This window comes from Thamnophis sirtalis, unplaced genomic scaffold (genome assembly GCF_051295495.1).
Source record: "Thamnophis sirtalis isolate CommonGarterSnake01/CBP01778 unplaced genomic scaffold, rThaSir2_p1.2 scaffold_9, whole genome shotgun sequence".
Classification (NCBI taxonomy): domain Eukaryota; kingdom Metazoa; phylum Chordata; class Lepidosauria; order Squamata; family Natricidae; genus Thamnophis; species Thamnophis sirtalis.
The window spans coordinates 23,451,930-23,475,790 of NW_028261389.1; the positions used below are offsets into that span (position 1 = coordinate 23,451,930).

General features: G+C 38.7%; 1 protein-coding gene across 1 annotated transcript; it reads right to left on the minus strand.

Annotated features, from left to right (window-relative positions):
• Positions 1-770: 770 nt before the first annotated feature.
• On the minus strand, positions 771-23,861 carry LOC106542491 (tyrosine 3-monooxygenase). The gene is made up of 12 exons (XM_014058281.2): positions 23,727-23,861; positions 22,271-22,445; positions 21,271-21,359; positions 20,118-20,185; positions 19,157-19,207; positions 18,100-18,245; positions 16,661-16,796; positions 12,068-12,137; positions 8,326-8,382; positions 7,233-7,328; positions 1,701-1,834; positions 771-991 (listed from the first exon to the last, which is right to left on the minus strand). The coding sequence occupies exons 1-12, from the start codon at positions 23,859-23,861 to the stop codon at positions 826-828; spliced, it is 1,323 nt and encodes a 440-aa protein (XP_013913756.2). The 3' UTR covers positions 771-825.

Consider the following 23,861-nt stretch of genomic DNA (forward strand, 5'->3'; position numbering starts at 1 on the left):
ACAATTTCAACCAAACTTAGTACACACATGACTTACTCTGTGGAGACAAATATTTTGGGGGTAAGACAACCCTAACACCCCTCGGGGTGTGTTTTCTGTTAAGATACAGTCTGTTGTGCCTTTAAATGGCTTCTACTGTACCTCCGTAAATAGCTTCTACTGTACTGCGCAGTGGAGTTGCCATGGTAATGGCTTCACAGTACTCCACAAGGGGGCTCCCTTTGGTAAGGGAGAAAATGCTACATTAGAAATTGCAGCGACGTTCATGGAAGGAGGGTTGAGATAAATAAATACCCAGACAGTGCCAGGTTATCAGCTAGTTGATGATGATATTAATAATAACACTGATTTTAAAAAAAACAAGATATAAAGCCTAAGAACATATCTTCTTCTCAACCACAATTCATGAAGAACATTGACTTGTGGACATTGCACAGACGTTTAACAATCAGTGATTGAAGGCCTTTGAACTAGTCAGGTAGATCAAAAAATCAAGACAATAAAGAAAAACAAATGATTTGTTTACAAGAAGTAAATGTGTTTTCCAAGAAAATGTAATGCAAGAATGGTACTTGTTTTCAACAAAGAAAGCAAGAATGCAAACAAATTGACACTGAACATTTCTCCCACCCACCCAAATGTCTGATTTGCAACTCCCAAGTCTTCTTATTCTTCTTATTTGGCAAAACCTTTAATTGACTATCTACATTTAAATGGACTAATTGGCTACTCATTTTTTCTCCAGTGTTGCAGACAACTTACTTAAATAAGGAAAGATCCTCACTGTTCTAATGATTGTCTTCTGTCTACTATAAATTAGGACTATTACTTTACAAAAAGCTTTTCCAAAACATGGCAGAGAGTTGTCAGTTCCTCTTTCAAGTGAGTGGCAATTTCCAATACTTTCTGTGGTGAATCAAGAATTTCCATGCTGCAGGTAATGGGATTGTAGTGAAGAGGGAAAGTCTTCTTGATCGTAAGAGCATATTTCCTATTGAGCAAGGAACAAAGGATGTATATCTGGTCTGCATGACAACATAATGTACCATTGCCTCTAACACTAAAGCAATATTGGCTTTAACAATTACCATGAATCTACTCCTTGTGAGTTTGGTTTCTTTGAAAATGGGTGTGCTATCCAAAATATGAATGGAACCTCATATTTCTTCCTCTACTTTTAATCCACGTACAGATATACCATAAGGGTTTTTAATAACAATCTTCAAATATATTTTTTTTTAAATGGGAATGCCCTAGTATAAACTTTATTCCCTGGGACCCCCTGGGAAAATAAAATAGATGAATAGCTGCACCCCAGTATGTCTAATTGCCCAGAAAAGCGACATATAAACATAGATAGCACATAATTTTCTAAGCAAGCAAGTGGCTAGAACAATTGTCACAAGTGTTTTGTCCACCATAGGAATCCTTCTCTCAATGGGTCTCCCCAGCAAATAATTTATAATTGCACCCTTAGTATGTTTACACACTCTAAAAGTACTAATGCCAACTGCCTATAAAGACCAAGAATCCCTGCTAATGCTAATGAAAGAAGTTCTAAACCAATCATAACTCAGTATTAGCTTCACAAGAACTCTATAGAACACATTTGAACATCTAGAGATTGCAGGTTTTGCACTCCTGATATAAATCCAGATCAACCTAATCTGGTGATATAAACCTACCATCTTTATACTTACTGTAGTTGAGACTTTGCATCTTCAAAACAGTCTGCTACAAAGTAAATGGGCTGGAAAGTCTGGTCATGATAAGGTTGGACCACCATCACATCTGGATCAAAGGGTTTATATTCTGGCTTTTCTGATAAAGCATGCTTTCAGTGAAGAACAACAGAAGAATTGATTTTAGATTGAAGTCAACTCAGTTGACTACACAATAGATAATTGGAAGTACCCAAGGAGCTGAAATGAATGGATGGATAGGATGGTAGAGCGAAATTTCCATTAAATTCCTGGAGCTTCAAGAAAAGATCTTTTAAATTTTGCTTTCCCACATCATCGAAACAGTTTTCTGTGCAAACCAACATTTAATTCAGTTTTTTCAGCGTTCAGACTTTATTTGATTTGCACTGTTCTGATTTTTGTACATTTTAAAGACAGGTGAGATGGAATAAGGTTAAGCAAAACTTGTTTCTCATCAAAACTGCAAGGTGTTCGCTTTTAATTTTAAACTCTACATGGAACTATTTAAACTGTGAAATCCTATTACATTTGTGTTTGTTTCTTTGTGGTTTTTTTGTCCATTCTGGTCAGTTTTGACTCCTGGTGACTGCCTGGACAAATCCCTGCAGTTTTCTTGGCAATTTTTCATTGGTTTGCTATTGCTGCTTTCCAAGAACTGGCGAGAGTGTTTAGCCCAAGGTCACCCAGCTGCCTTCATGCTTAAAGAGAAACTAGAACTCACAGTCTCTGGGATTCTAGCTGATGCTTTAACAACTACACCAGACTGCCTCTGTTACACTAACCATCATGATAAAGAACCAAACAATACATATTCCCAACCAGCTATTCAACTCATCAACTCATAAAACAAATGCATTTTTAAATCTTGCATGCAGAAATGATGTGGCTGCTTTAATTAATACTAGAGAGGTGCTGGGCTCATGTCCAGGTATTTTCAAAGGACATGTTTCCAGTGAAGTATATTGGCAGACTATTTTGTACCTGGAGCACTGTTGTTACTGTATTATTTTTTAATAATAACTTTATGAAAGTTTATAAGTACAAAGATAAAAGACTAATACAAAGAACAAAATACAAAAAGCAAAGTAAAGAAAAAGAAAAGTGCAAAGAGATTTTAAAAAGGAAAAAAACCAAGAAAAATTGCTAAAAGATGACTTCCCTTCTCTCCAGTCATCTATCTGTGTGTTAAAACATAACACCTTCTCTAATATTTTTTTAAAACTCTTCCCCCCATATCTCATCCCAAAATCAAACTGTTAAAATTCATCATTTGATACTAATCAACAAAAATGTAGTAAAAGCTATTAGAATTAGTAAAACACACAAACACATTAACTTTAATCAAGTAAATCCACTATATAATCTGATCACTTTAAGAAATAAAACAAAATAAGTCTCTCCCCACTTATAAACAGATATTTAAATTTTCATTGTTCAGTTTTAGTAAAAAGAAAGAAAGAAAGAAAGAAAGAAAGAAAGAAAGAAAGAAAGAAAGAAAACCCATTTATAGCTATCAGAAACTGGCATATAGTATTTGGTATTCTGTTTAGGGATTATAAAGTATACTTATTTACAATCAATATAAAAATAAAAAAATGATTTCTAAGCCTATCAAATAACATCCCACAGATTGGTTTCTTATAATTTCTTCTTTGTCCCCTTTCAGGAATAGTTTCAGTAGATCCCTTTTATAAAACCAAAATAAAAAAAGCTTTCCAAATAATTGTTCTTAGTTATTATTTGTAATTGTTCTTACTTATTAAGATATCAACTGGTTTTATTTGTAAATCCATTTTGTCATCTTTCTCCATGTCATATTCTGACATTCTTAAATCTTTTTTCCGACCCACAGGGTCTCTTTTCCAATGTCACTTTTGTAATCTTGCATTTAAAAAAAAAAAAGTCCAAATCCACATTCAATCATTCTTGTTCTCTGTGTTATCCAATAAAATATGTGGTTCTTCTATATCCTCTGTTATAGCACCAAATAATCCTACCTAATATCTGAGTACAGTGTTCCCTAACAGCCTTAATTTCTTCTATAGTCAAATAATATTGCTCCATTGGATCGTTTCCCCTTTTAATTTTACTTAATTCTTTCAAATGCCCTCTAGTCAATCTTTAAAATCCCCTCTTATCATCTGTTTATTTTCCAGTCAGAAAACCTTTCTTACAGGGAGTATTTCTTACAGTTAATTTCAAAGTCTTCATATTTTTTTAATAAAATGTTTAACATACCAAAGAAAAAAGTTTCCATTACATCTCATTAACTTTTCAACATTTTCATTCTAGTCTCTGTCTCTCCCCCCTCTCTTCCTTCCTCCCTCCCTCCCTCCCTCTCTCTCTGTTTTCCAAAAAGGAAAGTCTTTCTTTTTAATTCTTAAACTTACATGGAACTTCTTTCACCCAGAGTAGAAGGAGATTCTCCTAGTGTAATAAAACATATTAGTTGGAAGGTTCTTAACTTCTAGTAAATTAATAATGAGCAACTTCCTAGATTAGTTAAGAAAGAAAGTGGACGAACCCAATGCCTCCTGTATTATTATTGTTCTCTTCTTTCCTAGTATCTATCTCTTCCCACTTATGACTATAACCATGTTGCGTGTATCTTTCCATTTATATTGTTTTATTTGTTTACTAGTACGATTTGATAGCTTATTAGTAACCTTGACTATCACTTATTGTTGTACCTTTTTATTCTTGATGAATGTATTTTATTCTCCTTATCCACACTGAGAGCATATGCACCAAAGACAAACTCCTTGTATGTCCAATCACACTTGGCCAATAAAGAATTCTATTCCATTCTATTCTATCTATAAAGATGCTTAGCCATGGCTTAGGCAAGATGTTTTTCTCCCTGGCTCCCAGAACTATGAAATCTCTTGGAGATGGCTATTTTATTATCTCTTCATTGGGAAATTCTGTGTGGCGTGAATGTGTGGGTGGTCATCGTTCTCTCTTTGACCTAGAGAGGAATTCTAAGAAGCTGATCAATTCCCCAGTTCCTCTATTCAACACTGTTATTAACTCCATAAACGTGGAGCTGTCTTCAGTCTGCCATTACAACTATGGTAGTCCTTACCACTGTATTTCTTAATTGCCAAAAAGCATGGTGGGGGGGAGAGCCTTCAAAGCAGCTTTACCCAGCCTTGGCACTCTCCAGATATCTGGGTTTTCAGTTCCTAGGATCCCTAGGCATAATAACTATTGCTGAGATTTGATTTTGGCAGCTGACATCCATGAATCTGGATGGTGTCCGGGCTATGAAAAGCTGTTTTCACAGAGATACATCTTTGCCTCATATTATGACTCTTATTGAAAGTGTCAGGAAAAGGAAGGGAGGGAGGGAGGGAGGGAGGGAAGGAAGGAAGGAAGGAAGGAAGGAAGGAAGGAAGGAAGGAAGGAAGGAAGGAAAAGGATATCTTTCCAGAAATGGTGATGGCATTTTAATATGATTCAATAAAGCCCAAATTCAACTTATGTTGTGTCAAAGATGTTGGTTCCTAATTTGACCCCTGCTTTTTTCCATGCTCAAAAGTTATGCAGAATTAGATCTAGCTGTAGCTGGATGAATATCGCTAAGGAATTCCAAAGGGGTAAATTAAACTGGGAAGTTTTTAAAAAATCCCTAATGAAGGCAATGGGAGGCAGCTACCAAGGCTTCTCACCTTTGGTTGGGAATCATGAGGAGTTAAACTAGCTCAAGGGCATCTTTATCTTTTGAAACTTATAATACCTCCCAAAGTCAGAATAGGGAATTTAGGAGAAAAAGCAGCCTTAATTCTCTTCCAAACGTTGAATTTTAGCTGGACTTAAGCTCAATTATTTAATTTGCAATTGCATGATGTTGAGTCAGTTCTCCATGTGAATATTCCTTAAATTTAAACCAGATGCATTTGTAATAATATACAGATACTGTATATAATGCTACAGGCTTATGAATACAGGCTGAAAAGTTTTTATAATCTCAGACCCAGCTTTTCTCTCTGAATCTTTCATTCTTGCAATGGGAAGATATGCTTAAAAAGTGCTTGATGACCCCACATAACCTTTCACAAGGAAGGGAGGTTTGTTTTTCAGCAAATGAAGCATGCAGAGGGAAAACGCCTGCCAGCTGTGAACTATGGGCCATTACATTTTACTGTACATGGGATCAACTCCAGCCTGGGTGTTAACATCAAATTCATGGTATATAATGCAGAACAGCTGAACATACAGTAAAAATATAGTGCAAAACTGAGTGTGTTCTTGGTCAGTTTTCTAAAGTTCAAGAGACACCGCATCCACCGTGATGGTTTCAGATAGAGTAGATTTAAATGTCACCTCCCATTCGAAGGACAAAACCGAGTTTTTAGGCCAAACGGTACTTGAAAATGAACTCTGAAATTGGCCTTCTTTTAAAAATCCTGGCCAGCCGTTGCTTTATAAACAGATAGTATATTTAACAGCAATGTTACAACTGGAATCATTTTGGATAACTTCAGCTAGGGCAGCCAAGTGAAATCTTCCACCCAAAGTGGTGCCTTAAAGATACGCCAGACAACATCTTCCGTAATTCTCAGCCAGCATAGTTAGAGGGTGGATGCTGGCATATCATCCAGCAGTGGCCAGCAATACATGCATTACAGGTACTTAAAATACATTAAAAAATACTTTGAATTTAAAACAGGTCCATCAAAAACAATAGGATTTAAAAATAGGCATGACTTACTGTAAATTTCATCTATTCAATTGAATTGCTATAAATTTTACTAATTTTGGGAAAATTTAACATCAGTAGGCCTGTATTAGTGGCGGGTTCTGGGCGGCACGCCCCTCTACGGACATATTGGTGGCAGCTGGAAGCAATGGCCGTTGTACCAAAATGGTGTTTCAGTGGGCGCACCTGCCCGCCCTCATTCCTTACCTGTATTTAAGCCAACCGGACCATTTGCGCCCACACGCGCAGCTTACAGCATCTCCACAACCTCCACAGCTGGAGTGTTGCAGGATGGTGGCGTGCGCATGCGTGCGCAGCGCATGTGCCCAAGGTGGATGGCCAGCTCCGTCGCAGCGTGCCAGTTGCGATGGGATCTGGAACCCACCTCTGGCCTGTATGCTAAGTCACCAAATAACAGTTACAAATAAATAAGTAAAGAAGATTTACAAAACCGTTTTGTAAATCAAAACTCACTTAATTTGAGAGCATCCTGGGGTGGGACAGAGGGATATAAAAAAAATCAAGATGACTATTGAGGTCCCATTCCTTTCTCCAGGTGTTGCACATTTTTATGCTATACTACACTGAAACAATGACCAATCTGGGTTTTCATTACAGTTGGTTGATGAGAAGTATCTTGTTCATTATTAAGAGCCTGTGAAGAGTTTTATTTCATTTTAAAATAAATCTATAAACATTTGTCTCTGAGTTATCTTCCAGGGTTCCCTGCTGGTAATGCCCATCTGTTGCTAAATATTGCAGACTATTGAGCTGTTGATGTTTTTAGGGAAGACATATATCAGACAAAAATATTTTTAAAAACTTACCATCAGTTCTCCATAGGATGAGAGGAGGCCTGCTCCATAGGCTTTGATAGATTCATTTTGTTTGCAGAGGCCAAACTCAACTGTAAACCAATAGAACTAGGAAGAAGAGAAGGAAAGAAACATATTATGAGAACTCATCTGGAGTTTTTTTTTAAAAAAAAAACCTTCCCAGTTCTTGATCAAGAATTTATGATTACTCATCCTTGGGTTAATGGAGTTGTTTGGTCATCCCCCTTGATACTTCTTTATTGGGATGAGAGAGTGTAGTATTGGCAACATTTCAATTTTCTCACTGTATCTCTGCTTGATACCATATTTGATTCATTGTGGGAAAACAATAACAGCACAATAGCCACTAGCTGAATTGGGGCCACCATTCAGTTCTGTAGAATTCTTCTTCTGTAAAGAAGAAGGGGAAATACAACTATGTCCCAATGGGAATTGCACCTATCTAACCACTTTTTCCAACTTTGCACCTTCCAGGTGTATTAGAAAACACTTCCTATTTCGATGGGCAATATCCTAAAGGATAGAAGGTTGGAAAAAGCCACGCTATTGGTGCTTGTATCCTGGATAAGTGGATTTGGGAAAGGGATCTCTCTCTCTCTCTCTCTCTCTCTCTCTCTCTCTCTCTCTCTCTCTCTCTCTCTCTCTCTCTCTCTCTCTCTCTCCCTCCCTCCCTCCCTCCCTCCCTCCCTCCCTCCGTCCCTCTCTCTCCTTGTATGCAGCACAATGTGATTTTCTTGCAGAAAATAATCATTATGCCCTGGGTATTGGGAAAGCATAGAATATTTATATGATATGTGTTATTGTATACATGTGGCTCTTTGGCATTATATTTCTGCCATGAAAATTTGTGTAGGAGGCCAGGCTGAGCCTAAGAGAAGGGCCAAATGCATTATAAGTCACGTGTCCCTGCGCGTCCGCAAGAGATCCTGCCCACTTTCCAACCCACCTTTTTTAAATCTCCTGCTCATTTCCCTTGAACATTAGTTGGCCAGATTCATGTACAGAGTTTAAGCTTGCAATAATTCATTTGAACTGCCTGAATCTCCTGATTTACCAGGTGCTTGACAATGTGATTTCTACTCACTGTTGATAATTTTTCAATATCCTCATCAGATGCTCCAAGAGAAGCCAGCCCAATATCCTAAATCAAGCATATTGATTTTTATTAAAATTACAAGCCATTTTTTCCATTCCATTCCATAAAAGCCTTTCAGAAAAGAAATTGCAGAATTATATTATTTTTCAGTAGTATCTTCAGCATGTCACAACTTCTGGTTCTCCAGAACCATTCAGAACCTGCTGAATACCACCTATGATGTATTGGCATATGCTTATGTACGTATATGCATTTATTTATTTAAATGTTTATGTCACCTCCCCTGCAAAGTGAGTCTGCTTGGCTGACAAATAATAAAACAAATAAAAAATAATTGAAATATTAAATCATGAAGTATTCATGTTATTTAATATTTCATGATTCAATTATTTTCATTGTACAAAAATTAACACATTACATTAATAAACATTATTTAATTATTAAATTAGTATTAATGAAATAAATTAAAGAATTAATTAAATAAATTAAACCACACATATGTAATGATTAATGATTAAAATTAATTATTAATTTAATTGTAGCAATAATTATTAGTATTATAATTAAAATATTAAAACATTGCTTTATCAATCTGTGTCCCTACTCCTCCCCTTTAGGATGTAGCTAGCAGCACAACAACACACTAGTCAAGGAGAAAGAATTAAGCAATGTGCTGTAAAAAGACCATCTGCCTTTAACTTAATAAGGGGAAATAAATTAGGAATATATCAGACTATGGAGACCATTGTCATGTAAACTAACCCCAAGTAAATGGTCAGTTTGTCTCCATTTAACCTAGCATACTTTTTCTGACAGTGGTCACTGAAGTAAGTGCAGGAAGCCAAAAGATCTCTCACAATCTTGTCCTTCAACAACAGATCAGAGATACTCTATAGTCCCCTAAAACATTGAGGTCTAATAGCAATTGCTGGAGACATTCTCCATGAATTTGCTGACGGGAATACAGAGTCTTTTTCCAGGAATATTTACACTCTAAGCAAGATTGTCATCTTTAGGATAAACATCTGTATGGTTTGTTCTGCTTGCAACTTCCCTTAGGTCAATTTATTATTTCATGATTGTTAATAATGCAATATAGAGCCAGGAGTATTTCATCTCTGGATTCTTGTTTAGCCAAGAAAAAGAGTGTATGGAAGTGGAGCATATACTTTCTAATATGAGATAATCCACCCCATATGATTTGAACATCTGGCAAGGTTAGTGCAGAGCTGTAAATCAGATTGTTTATCCTAAAGCAATTTAACCCAGCATTGCTCAGCCCATCCCAGGCAACAGCTGCTGGCTGAAAAAGACAATGGCTTGTGCAACATTTGAAAGGAGGTATAGCAGGAAACAGTTCGTCATTATCAGTTGCTGCTGCTACTGTTATTCTCCAGAAAGAGATGGAACAATCAGCTGGTCCAAACTGCAATGCCACAGGCAGCGCGGGCATATTCCAATATTCTCATGTAATTGCACAGTTCTGCAAGCTGCACTGTTACAAGTGAGTTTCTAGGTATGATTCAAATGCTGGTTTTCATCTATAAAGTCCATCATGGCATGGAATCAGGTTATTTGAGAGATTACCTCTATCCCATGTTCATCCATTAATATCAAGCAGAGTTGGTACACTTTGGATCCTTCAAATAAGCTATGTCAACTATCAAGATCTAGGAAGTGGCCTTCTCTGCCATGACACCTGTCCACGTTCTCCTCAAAATTTTCAAAAATCCAATGTCCCAGAAGTGCTTTTCCATAGCCACATTTTTTGAAGACCACTAGAATATCATTACGGTGGAATGTCTACAGTGGAATGACTTGTCAGTCATCCAGATCATGGTTGCCTCAAAAGTGCTTTTCAAGAAGCAACTGGACTCTCCTGTTTTTCTTTGAAGACATTTTGCATATTTTTAATTTTCTAGATCATCCTACTTTAAAATCTTGATTATATTTTGCTTTTATGCTTTATAAATTCCTCTAGAAATATATTTTAAAAATAAGTACAAATGTACAATCAGTCTAAGCTTTTGTTTACACTTAAGAACTACACTGGCCCCTTCTGGTTTCATGAGGAATGTTCAGAATCCACATAGCTGGCTAGCTAAATTTACCTTCTCTGTTAAATTTCCAAGCATTCCTCCAATTCCTGCTGTGATTTGCAAAACTTTGCCTTAAGAATTAATTCTGTTTTGAATAGGTAGCAGTAGACAGAAATTTTGGTTGTCTCCTATCTAGCCTAAATTGCCAAATACGGAGTCAGATAGGGCACTATCTAATACTAGGTCAAGCTTCCTTGTCTAACTCAATATTAACAATACTCTCTGGCAGACTTGAACAAAAAAAAGATTTTTGCAGCTGTTAATAAGAATTCCAAAGGAGGAAATAATTTTTGTAGAAAATGTAAATAGAGTGCTAGATCCAAGCTTAGACAAATCATCCCAAAGGGAAAAAAGGAAGGCAGCTTCCAAGAAAAGAAAGACAGCTTCCAAATATAGGTAGGTAGGTAGGTAGGTAGGTAGGTAGGTAGGTAGGTAGGTAGGTAGATAGATAGATAGATAGATAGATAGATAGATAGATAGATAGATAGATAGATAGATAGATAGATAGATAGATGATAGGTAGGTAGGTAGGTAGGTAGGTAGGTAGGTAGGTAGGTAGATAGATAGATAGATAGATAGATAGATGATAGGTAGGTAGGTAGGTAGGTAGGTAGGTAGGTAGGTAGATAGATAGATAGATAGATAGATAGATAGATAGATAGATAGATAGATAGATAGATAGATGATAGATATACATGGATAGATGGATGGATGGATGGATGGATGGATGGATGGATGGATGGATGGATGGATGGATGGATGGATAGATAGATAGATAGATAGATAGATAGATAGATAGATAGATAGATAGATAGATAGATAGTAGAGATGGGTTCTTACCAGTTTGCACCTATTCGGTAGAACCGGTTCGTCAAATCTACCGAACCGGTTAGAAGAGGTTCCACCAGTGGACCCGGAAAGCAGGCCACACCTATAGAAGAGGTTCCAAATTATTTTGAAACCCACCACTGATAGATAGATAGATAGATAGATAGATAGATAGATAGATAGATGGATGGATGGATGGATGGATGGATGGATGGATGGATGGATGGATGGATGGATGGATGGATGGATGGATGGATGGATGGATGGATAGATAGATAGATAGATAGATAGATAGATAGATAGATAGATAGATAGATAGATAGATAGAGATAGAGATAGAGATAGAGATAGAGATAGAGATGGGTGGGTGGGTGGGTGGGTGGATGGATGGATGGATGGATGGATGGATGGATGGATGGATGGATGGATGGATGGATGGATGGATGGATGGATGGATGGATGGATAGATAGATAGATAGATAGATAGATAGATAGATAGATAGATAGATAGATAGATAGATAGATAGATATTGGCTTTGACTGATGCTTGCAGAGTTGATAACTTCCCACTGTGATATTCGCATAAAGTTAATTCTTTTAACTTTGATCATGATTGTTGTTTGTTTTCATTTGTTTGCTGTGCTGTGTTGTGCGGTATTAGTTAATGGTTCAGAGAATTATACGAACTCAAAACGTGGGTTAATGATTTCATTACACAAGCATATTCCATGAACACAATCAATATGTGCATCCTCACCATGCCAAGGGCATTCCTTCCATCAGAATAAGAAGAACATAATTACCTGTGAAAACTGAGCAAAGTCCTTATCAGCTAACATGGGAACATGGCCCAGCAGTTCGTGGCAACAATCCCTGCCAAAATAAACAGGTTAAAAATTGCCATAATGGTATCCCTGGCTTTAGGGACTTTAGTGAAAACTATTCATTGCCACAGCAAACCACAGAAATCCTATGATCTACATATGTACTGACTTGCTGCTGTTTCAGCTGTCTCTTCTGCTATATTGAAAAACCTTGACATAGCCGATTCTCCAGGTGGCATGTGGATTTCAAAAGCTATGCAGGAATCAATTTCCCACCTAATTCACATGTTTACCAAAGGAATATATTGAGCAGACACAATCCAACTTCAAACCAATTGGAGCATCCGTAGAACAATTCCCAAGATGACCTAAAACTATTGCAGCCTGCGTGGCGTATCCAGTCATCTATAAGTTGAGGAAGTGAACAGCAATGTTCAAGGACAGGTATCCAAGCACAAGTATGTAAGCTTTTAATTTGGAAAAGTCTCCAAATGATCCTACAGCCAGCCATGCTGAAATGGATAAAGTGGCCAGCCGAATGAAGGTGCTCCATTATGAGATATTTTTAAATATTTCTTATTCTCTAACATAAGATTTAGATGAATGAATCAGCCACTGTTTTGGGGTTTAACAGCCAGTGAGAGTTCTGGATGGAGTCTTTTGTCACAATAATGCCTTCACTGGTTGCACATCTGTAAGGAAGCAAGTAATCAATTCAGCTCACCACAATGCTTGGATATATAACATGCTTCATATGTACATGTGCAGTTACAGTCTCTACTGACTGGTTGGCATAATACATTGGCAGGCAGCATTGAGGAGGAGGAGGCAGCAAGGCAGAAGGTTGGAGATCATGGAGGGAACCATGGTTGCACAGTTTCTTTTTAAAAAGAGGGTGAAGAAGGACAAACAGGGAAAAACATACTAATTCCCACAATATGAGAGAGAGTAAAAGCTGATGGAATTCACAGAGAGGGCAAAACTGATTGTTTTAATTGTTCCATTCACCTAGGAGCAGTGGTGGGATTCAGCCAGTCCTCACCAATTCGGGAGAACCGGTTGTTAACTTTATGAGCAGTTTGGAGAACCGGTTGTTGGAAGAAATCTCCTTTTGTTTTTTTCTACTTTACAGGGCTAATCCTGTAAGGAAGGCAAGAAGGAAACATTCTGGTTTTGTTTCTAGCCTAATCTTTATTGCCCTCCTTACAGAAACTGCCTCTCTGGTTAACCCTAATTACATTGTAACAGCTAAGGTGAAGCGCCCATCGACCTGAGTGACATTGAGTTGGCCACACCCAAACAGTCACATGACCACCGAGCCACGCCTACCCAGCTGGTCATTAGGGCAGAAAACCGGTTGTTAAATTATTTGAATGCCTTCACTGCCTAGGAGTATAGTCATGCTGGCTGCATGAAAATGGAAGTGTCTTCAGACATTTGGCTATGTAAGGGGAAAATAATGGGGAGCCCCTTCTAGCACAGTAAAGTTTGGGGGTTCTGAGATGGGTTCAGTATTGACATTAATTACCTGATGCAAGTATAAAGGGAAATTCGTAATCAGCATGTGCATCTGATGAGACATGAACCCTATAGTTGCCTAAATGCCGAAAATAGGCCTTTTGTACATATCTACAAAAAGGCAGTCAGGCTCAGATGCTTGTGGTTACACTAACAGCTCACAAACAGTCATGCATGCTGCAAACCAGTGTGGCTGTTTCTCTCGTGGGAGGACAAAACTGAAACAGAGATGAGCAGTGCCCCCTAGAGTTGGACATGACTGGACAAGGGAAACGTTTACCTTTACATTTTATCTAGTTTTGTTTCTATTTGGAAACTATTTCTTAAGTTTTGCTTGAAACTTTGGGGAGGGGGGGGGGAAACCCCAGAACTTTGATTTTAGATGTTGATATTAGAATGAATTAGTTATTATAGACATGGCTTGAAATGTTGTGAGATGTAAAGCAAAAAGTTGAGGTTGTAATTATTTTATTTTTTTGAATTTTATTGCACTGAAAAAAGTTGGAAGTCACCACTATTTTTCCTTCTTTCTTTGCACTCCTCTCTCTCTCTCTCTCTCTCTCCCTCCCTCCCCTCTAACTTTTGTTTCTTTTGTATTTTTATCTTATTATGAAACTCAATAAAATCTATTGAAATGTTTTAAAAAAGGCAGTAGCAATAGGGTAAAGGTAAAGGTAAATTATTTCCAGACATTTAGAATTATTAATTAGTAAAACAACTTGCCTCCAGAAGTTGTGAATGCTCCAACACTGGAAGTTTTGAAGAAGAGATTGGACAAACATTTGCCTGAAATGGTATAAGGTTTTGTGCCAGAGCAGGTGGTTGGATTAGAAGCCCTCCAATGTCCTTTCCAATTATGCTATTCTATTCTATTCTATTCTATTCTATTCTAAAAAAAACCTTGGAGATTCAATGATTGCTCAAGACCTTTCCAAACCAAAATACCAATGCCATTCATTAATATATAGAAGATGCAATAATACATTTCATCAGAAATTCAGAATCAGAAGGTTCTTTTTATGAGCTGTATGCATGTCCAAGTGTTCGGACCTAGGTTTCCCCAAAAAGCACAAAGCAGAGTCCTGGTCCCAACAAAACCCCTTTTTATTAAATGAATGTGAATTCCTCTCATTCACATTCAGCTAGGCCTGGCAAACAGTCTTTCAAAGGAATATTTATTACTACAGACCTTATATATCTTGGAAAGCTGCCATGTAAATATTTTCTAAATGACCGGACGAACGAATTGTTTCCTGCAAAACCCACTCCCCTTTTTATTTCCTATGGGAGGAGCCAATCACCTTCCACCTGTGACTTTACTACCCTGATTTCTGAGTTGTTCTTTTATTCTGGCAGCTTTGCACATGCACACACTGGGAGCAGGCTCTAGCTGTTCCTCTGGCTCACTGCTGACTAGCTCCGTAGGCACCTGATCACTGCCAGACGGCCTCGGCCCCATCTCTGCCTCCGATGCAGAGCCCTCATCCAAACCTTCCCCAGCCTCCAGGACTGGCCCATTCTCCTCCCCAACCTCCTCACTGTCCAACTCTGCTGCCAGCTCTGCTGACTGCTGGCAGGCAACAACACCAAGGCTTTGTAAAGTTACATTTAGGAAGAGGGTTTTTTTTAGTCTAGGCTTACACTACAAATTATTCATTTCCATCTTCTCTTTGGCAGCTGCCCAGATTACCATCTGAGGCTGTAAAAAAAATACTGATTTCTTTTCCACTTTGAAAAACTAGAAGACAAATTACAAAGCAGAGAAGGAAAAATACCTGTCCCTTCCCATATTGGTCTCCTATTAGAAAATGCAGCTGGAAGAAAGGAGGGAGAAAGAGAAGTAGAAAGTATGAATGGGTGGGACTTCACACGAACAGCCCCAGGTGGAGTTTAAATTTCAGAGTAAGTTTATACAAACTTTTTTTAAAGGATAGAATTTGGCAGGGCACATGCTGGTATTGGATTCTGATGTCAAAAGTTGAAAAGAAGCAGAATGTAATAAAATATGGCTGAAAAGAAAACTGGTGGATAAAAGAAATGGGTGTGTGGCCAGAAAAGAGTGTTAGGTATCAACACATCATAAATGATTGAGGCTGATTGTGAAAACTGTGTGAGTGCCAAGTGAGCAAGAATCTTAAAAGCTTCCTACCTTTTTTTTTTTGTCGCCCAGCTACCTTTTAAGAATTACCAAATTTTTCAGAGTATAAGATGCTACAAAGTATAAGACAGACCTAGTTTTTGGGGAGGAAAACAAGGAAAAAAATCTGCCTCTGCCTCCCAGCAATTTGCCTCCTTGCAGCAAACAGCCCATTTCAGTTTCAGTTTCAGCACAGCCTGATTAGCACAAGCAGCTGATTGTCGGTTGGATCAGCCCCCTGATGATCAGCTGTTTCAGGCTGCAGGGATTGCCATAGCCTATTGCCGCCTCTGAATGCCCCATTTTCAGCCTCCATGCACCCCATTTTCTACTCCATTTTCCACCCATTCCGGGCAGTGGGGATCAAATGGGTGGAAAATGGGGGGCACAGAGGCCAAAAATGGACCTCACAGAGGCCAAAATTGGGATGCAGAGGCCAAAAAGGGAACATGCAGAGGTGGCAATAGGCAATGGCAATCCCTGCAGCCTGAAACAGCTGATGGTCAGAGGCCGACCCAACCAACAATCAGCTGCTTGTGTTAATCAGGATGTGCTGAAACTGAAACAAGCTGTTTACTGTTTGTTTCAAAGAGGCAAATTTCTGGGAGGCAGAGGCCAAAGGATGATGGCTGGCGGGTGAGCAGGGCTACATTCAGTTGCACCCAAATTTTCACCCTCTTTTAGGGTGGGGGGAAGTGTATCATACTCTGAAAAATACAGTACATCCCTTGTGCCCCAATTCTGGGAAAAAGTGTAATGCTGGTTTTTGTCTTCTTCAGACTGGAATCGCCAAATCTTTTGGGGCCATGGTTGGCAATTCCAAGGCATGGCACGAGGAGCAGGTTTAACAGCCTAAAATGCAGCCTTCAGGGACACACTGAGAAAACCATGACATTTATCAGCTCACTTCTACTTACGGTTCTGGGGAATGCATGGGAGACGACCAGTGCCTTATGTACTGAGTACTCTGAAAGACACGAAATGCCAGGGCAGCAAGGAAATCCCGAGGAGATAGTAGCCCTGCAGCTGGTCTCAAGCTAAAGCCCGTTCTTTCTATAAGAGAAATTTACACTGCAGTTCAACTCGTGATGAAAATATACTTATATCTTCGAAATGATGCAATTTACCAAGCCCCGATGTTACATTATTATTCCATTTTCACATGCATTGTCCTGTCATGAAAATGCCTCTCTTTCCTACATGCATTTCATATGAGTGAATTCTTCCCTTTCTTCCCAAGGATCAGTTTAAGAAGGAAGAATGACAAATGGTGCATTTCAATTCTCACACTTAAAGCAAGTACCTTTTGCAGCGCATGGAATGGGAGCTAAAAAGGACAGAAACAGCCCCCAGTTGAGACATGCAGAGAGAGTATTTATGAGGCTTTCTTCCTGTTAAGGCTTAAGAGCATATGTTACATCACTCTTGTCAACTTCAAAGTTGGTAGAAATGCCCCATCTGAAAGCAGCTTGCAGGCTTTGTTCTATCCTGAGCCCACTCAGCCACAAAATAGATGAAATAAATGCATTTCCTGAATGTCTTCAAATGTTGCCTACATTCTTATAATTGTATGGTGTACATCCCTCAAATAGTGTAGGGATTTCTTCTTGTTCTATCATCCATAAACAAAATGAAAGCCAGTGGCCAAAATTATGCTTGAAATTGTATCCAATATAACTTTTTTTTTAAATTAACACCATTATGAAGGTTTCCAGAGGTAGTTCTGGAGTTCTGCTGCTTATTGGCCTTTGGCAAATTTCAAAAACCGGATGCCTTCTCAGAATCACAAGCTTCTTCAGCTGCATAAACCTTCAGAGTAGAAAGCTAATTATTGGGCTAGAAAGTACTAGTGACCATGCCACATTGCTTGACCTGGAAACTCCTAGAAGTGTGTTTCTACACCAGCAGTGCCTCTTTCAAAATGCAAGAAAGGAAACTCCCAACTCCATTGTTTTAGAGAAAGGGTACTTTTACTGGATATGAAGTGAAAGCAGCGAAAGTAAAGCAAGATCTGAGGCTAAAAGGCACAAACTTGTACATATCAAAAGTATACCCAAATTTCTCCCCCCAAGAAACCCCAAGCTAAATGTTCAATCTCCAACCCCCAAGGGTGTCTGTGGGGTGCATCTTCAGTTGGCCTCATCCAGAAGGTATACAGAGATGGTTGGCCTTAACCAGATCTAAACAAGAGCATTCAGCATGCACAGAAGATGGTGAGAACAAAACTCCTTCTTCATCCTGAGATATCTTCTCCAGCATTCCCCTCCCAAATACCGAAACCCCCCTTCCTCCCTGTTACTATGGCAGCCAATAGCAAGCAAACTATATAGAGGCTGACACCTACAATTGCTCTAACCTTTCAGAAATGCAGAGACATCCTGGAGTTGTGGGATACAGTCCGCATGGTAGCCACAGTATTTTTCTAGTTGATGAAAGGCTTCCAGGTATTGGTTACAGGCATGGGTGGGGTAGAGGGCAGTCAGATTCTGGTAAATTTCTTTCCTGAGAATAACAATTGTTATTGCAAAAAAGTTCACTTAAAAGAAATATAAATCAGAGTCATACTTAAGTAATATAACTGTTCATCTTTTCTAAGGACAGATATATTTTTTTATATTTAAGATACTGTAGTACACAAAAGTTCCATAAGTCACTATTTATCAAAACTGCAATACATGTAAAGCAAAATAAGATTAAAGTATTATTACAGGTACCCTGTTTCCCTGAAAATAAGACCTCCCTGGATAATAAGCCCAATCGTGCTTTTGCATGCATGTGCTAAAATAAGCCCTCCCCCAAAATAAGCCCTCCCTGAAAATATTGCAACACAGCAGCAGCCATGAGGTAACTGCACTCTCCACCTCCTGCACCACAAAAATAATAAGAACTTCCTGAAAATAAGGCCAAGTGCTTATTTCGGGGGTCAAAAAAAATAAGGCCCTTCTTATTTTCAGGGAAAGACGGTAGTCCTCAACTTACAACCAGAACTGTGATAAGAATGTTTATTGTTAAGCAAGGCAGTTGTTAAATGAGTCACACCTGATTTTATGACTTTTTGTCACAGTTGTTAAGCGAATCCAGTTTCCCCCATTGACTTCACATGTTGGAAGCCAATTGGGAAGGTTGCAAATGGTGATCACATGAGCCCAGGAGGCTTCAACAATTGTAAATACATGCTGGGTGCCAAACATCTGGATTTTGATCATGTGACTGTGGGGATGCTCTGATGGGCATAAGTGCAAGGACCAGTTGCAAGTCACCTTTTTTTCAGGCCATCATAGCTTTGAACAGTTACTAAATAATCAATTATAAGTTGAGGACTACCCATACTGTACATGAACATGAAAATTGCAAGATGGGGAAGACAGTGGTACTGTTAACTCCCCATGTGCAGGTTCAAGTCATACACTCACCAAGTAGCAGTCTCTTCAGCCGTGTACTCAACTCTTGGCAAAGGATCACCCCTGGAGAGGCAAAGAGAATCGAAAGAGCCTTGGTGGCACAGTGGTTGGAGTGCAGCACTACAGGCTACTTCTTCTGACTGCTGTCTGTCTGCAATTTGGCAGTTCAAATCCCACCAGGCTCAAGGTTGACTCAACCCTCCATCCTTCTAAGGTGGGTAAAATGAGGGCCCAAATTATTAGGGGCTCTGTAAACCACTTAGAGAGGGATGTAAAGCACTGTAAAGCATCATATTAGTCTAACGGCTACTGCTAATGCTAAATATATTCCATTTTTGAGCTTTTCATATTTCATTTATGTGATCCATAATGTCAAGTTTCACACACACAGCCAGGCAAAATTAAGACAGCAGATTTCAGTAGGCTATCTTTAATGCTAAGCTGGGGTAAATACAGGAACATAGAAACTACACTAGGATTTTCCTAGCCTTATTTATAGGAGCTAATTAAGGCAGAGTCTATGAATATGTTCAAATGCTTTTTCCTAGATTTTTCTGCACTTGGACTGAGTTGACATTTGTGAAATAAGCTGCCATGCGCACACTGGGAACAGGCTCCTATTGTTCTTCTGCCTCGCTGATGTCAGACTCTGGAGACTCCGGATGCAGCAAATAACTACCAGATGGTCTGGTTCCCCAGACTCCAGGACTGGACCATGTTCCTCCCCAACCTCCTCACTGCTTGAATCTGCTGCCAGCTCTGCTGGCTGCTGGCAGGCCACAACAAATTATAAGGCAATACCGCACAACTGTTAGTTTAAGGGCCACACCAGGCTTTGGATGACATATCAGGGCTGCACTCTGAAAAGTGGAGCCATGTTCTATTTTGAATACTTTAAACATTTGTAAGGATGAAGGTACTCGGATTACATAAAGCTTGCCCTTTTGTCAAATTATTTATTTGATGTACTTACTGTCCATAGTTAAATGCCAGGTCAGCAATAAAAGCCCTCCTTTTCCTATATTGTGGATCAGCATAACCCTAGAAGAAGAAGAAAAATGCTGCTTGCCAAAGTCCAAACAATTTCATTCCAAAGCTTCACGCTTGGATATAATTGCAACAATGAGAAGAGGTTTTAAAAAAAAACGTAAAAAAGAAACTTGGTTAACATTGGGACAAGAGATTTCAGAGTTTTTATGGTGCCCTTAAAAAGACGAGAAACAGAGACATGGTAAGCGGTTTACTGACTTGTTTTGTGTGGATGGAGTTTTCCCTGCCTTTCAACTTTAATGTGGAGGCAGCATATGAAACCAAACTCACATAAAATTAAGTTCATTGTAGTCCTTGGCTATAAAAGGGGAGGAAAGAACCAAGTACCAGCAAGGAGAATATTTGTAGCTGAAGGTTAACATGAGGGGTCCTTGGTGCTCCCTGATCTTGGTTGTTTTCTTGCAGATTTTTCATTCCCCAAACTATGTAACCTCATCAGTCACTGGCACTAATGACTAGCACTGATTATGTTACCTAATTTGTATAATGAAACATCTGCAGGAAAGCAACCAAGCTCAGAGAGCATCATAGACTCCTCAAAGAACCAAGTGACACTTGACACGTAGAGAAAACCCTACCTTAACTTCGACCTCTTTGGTCCATCTAGGAGTTTACAAAATGTTTTCATTTTTTGTTCAGTTTCGTTCAATAGCTACAAGCGAAACCCATATTTGTCAATGTTTGGGACTAAAAGAGTCTTGTCCAGTTCTCATTTTGCCTTCACTAGAATATGCGTAAATCTATTTGGATTTCAACAAGCACATGTTGTTTCAGTTTCATCTCTCTTCCACATAATCCCATCATAATAATTCCTCCTTCGTAAAAAGAAAAAGGGTAGTTTTTACAGAACAATATCAACATGGACAACCAGTGTTCTATCTATATTCTGAACAGTGGTTGCAAGAAGAGTAACTATGTCAGGAAAAATAAAAAGAGCAACTATCTTCAACTGGATGGTTTATATTGTACCCAGATATTGTACCCAGAAGCCTCTGTTTTATTATTGGTACAAGATTTCATAGGGAAGTCGGTAACTCCAAGCCCAAATAATTTGGAAAGATACAAACTTAACTTACCGGGTGGTCAAAATTCAGATCAGGGTCAAATTTGGTGATCAGGTGATGGCAGTAGTCAAGATCTCTTATTTTCTTTGGGAACCATGGAACTGTTGACAATAGTATCAATTGCACATTGTAAGAATGGGACATTTGTAGGTTTCATCAAAAGAGCAAGAGTAATTTACTTGTTCAGTGGTATCGAATAGACAATTTTTCTTCAATGTGATGCCTTCAGAGATGTTGACCCTACAAAGCCCCAAATCTAAACGGTCTAGAAATTTTGATAATTGTAGTTTCAACATTTATGTGGATAGGCTAGACCAGTGATGGCGAACCTATGGCACGCATGCTACAGGTGGCACGCGGAGCCATTTGTCAGGCACATGAGACCAGCTGAGTTCACCCTTTTTTAAAGCCATTTTTCGCCCTCCCCAGTCTCCAGAAGCTTTATAGCTTCTGGAGAAGCTATATAACCTCCCCAGGGCTCCTATAAAGCTTCAGGAGCCTGGGGAGGGCAAAAAAGCATGCAAAAAATGGGGGGAGCATCTGTAGTGCACGCATGCACACTGGGGGGGTGCATTGCATTATGGGTGCGGCACGCCCACACATGACCCCCCATGCTCCCCCCACTTATGGCACGAAAAAAGGTTCACCATCACTGGGCTTGACAAACGTCAGACAAAGAAGTTGATCAATGAGATCATTATGAAAATAATCTTGACTTTACCAGCTGAGGAATTGTGTAGGTGTTGATGAATATGACAATCTTCCTATGTAATCAATTGAAAGATCCCTGCCTACCAAGTTTTGCTACAATAATAAATAATATCTAAACCTATACAGATAAATTATTGTACAGACAAAACATGGCTCTTGAATCACACATTATCTTTAAAATTGTGGGTAATGGCCTTTAAAATCTCTGCATGTTGGTTTAATTATAACTAGCAATTCCAGATATACATATTCTGAAGAGGTATATTAGGAAGAAAGAAGGTAAAAGCCTTTTGTGACATACCTTTTTCTTCTCTGATAGCTTCCACATCCTCTGCCACTTTCTTCAAGGAATTTAAAAGACTGCTAACCTCACAGTCCTGAACTTCACATCTTACAAAAAATTCAAGGTTGCCATCAGTGTTCTTTGACATTCTAGCTGTTCGGCTTTCAAAATGATGTATTTTAGCTTCAAACATCTATAAAAGCCCAACATAGGAAGACAAATTTTTATCATTTTAGTTTGTGAAAGAAAATGAAGTGCAAATCTCCTCCTCCTCCTTCTTCTAAGAATATTTCCCTGTAATATTCAAAACATAGGCACCAATCAAACACTTCCCAAAATATTAATCATTCTCCTAATAAACTCCTAATCTCTTGCTTATTTTCACACAGAGTAGAAGATACAACTACAAAACTATCCAATAGATTTGAATTCCCAAAGATGCTTCAGAATTTGCAAAGTGTGAACCAAACCTTAAGCCAGCTATATTTTTTGCCTGTAGATGTACAATAGCTCAGAAAAGTTACTTCTGAGAAATAGAATTATCATTTTTGTTTTCTACTTCTCCTTAAAGTTGAAGAGTAGGGCAAAAGATAAAGATGGGTTTAAATCTGGGAGAATTTCATGAGAAAGAGTACAAGAACAATCATGAGCCCACAGAGATGCAGTAGGAGGTATGATGTTACAGTTAAAACAACTAGCACTAGATTTAAATTCCCATCCAGCTCCAAAGAAATCTTGGACTAGTTAGTTTCTCTGTTAAAGTCATCCCACAGAATTGTCATTAGGATAACACAATGAGGAAGGAAGAAAGAGGCTCAAGGTAGACACAGCCTTCCATTCTTCCAAGATGGGTAAAATGAGGACTCAGATTGTTGGGAGCAATATGCTGACTCTGTAAACCACTTAGAGAGGGCTGTAAAGCACTGTGAAGCTGTATATAAGTATAATTGCTATTGCTATCTATGCTACGTTGAACAGCTTGGAAGAAACCCATGATGGGAATTTAATGTAATTAGTAGCACAAATAGTACTGGATGAATGTGCATGAAACATCAAAAGAGCATAGTTGCACACAAAAAAATCCAAAAATGTGTGTGGAATATATTAACACAGTTTTCCCTTCTCATTTGCCTTCTAAAGAGGCTGGTTATCTATTGATATAATATTTTCACACACCAGGAAAGCCAAGCCTATCTTGAACTATAAAACTGAGATAAAGTCTGTAAGGAGCTGCTTTCAGCGCCAGCTTTCTACAGCCTATTTCCTTCCAACTATTATTTCCATTCATCAGGCTCTTAGGCTGGAAAAGTTTTAACAGATTAACAGAGTTGGAAGGTCATCTAGTCCAACCCCCTCCCCTTCAAACAGTTTCCTCCTTTCTTTTTCTTTTCAAACCGAGAAGCCCCGAACCCCAACCTTGAAGGGCTTTTCAGAAGACACAATGTGTGAACTATTGGTATAAGACAGAACTTACCTCGAAAACTCGAAGTGTTTTGGAGATGCTGCTTTTCTTCTTGTTGCTCAGAGCGAAGGTGAGGGTCAGCGTAGCGCTCCGCTCTTCTCTTTTCCGAACCAGATCCCGAGACTGCTGCGTCTCTGAGGGCTCCAT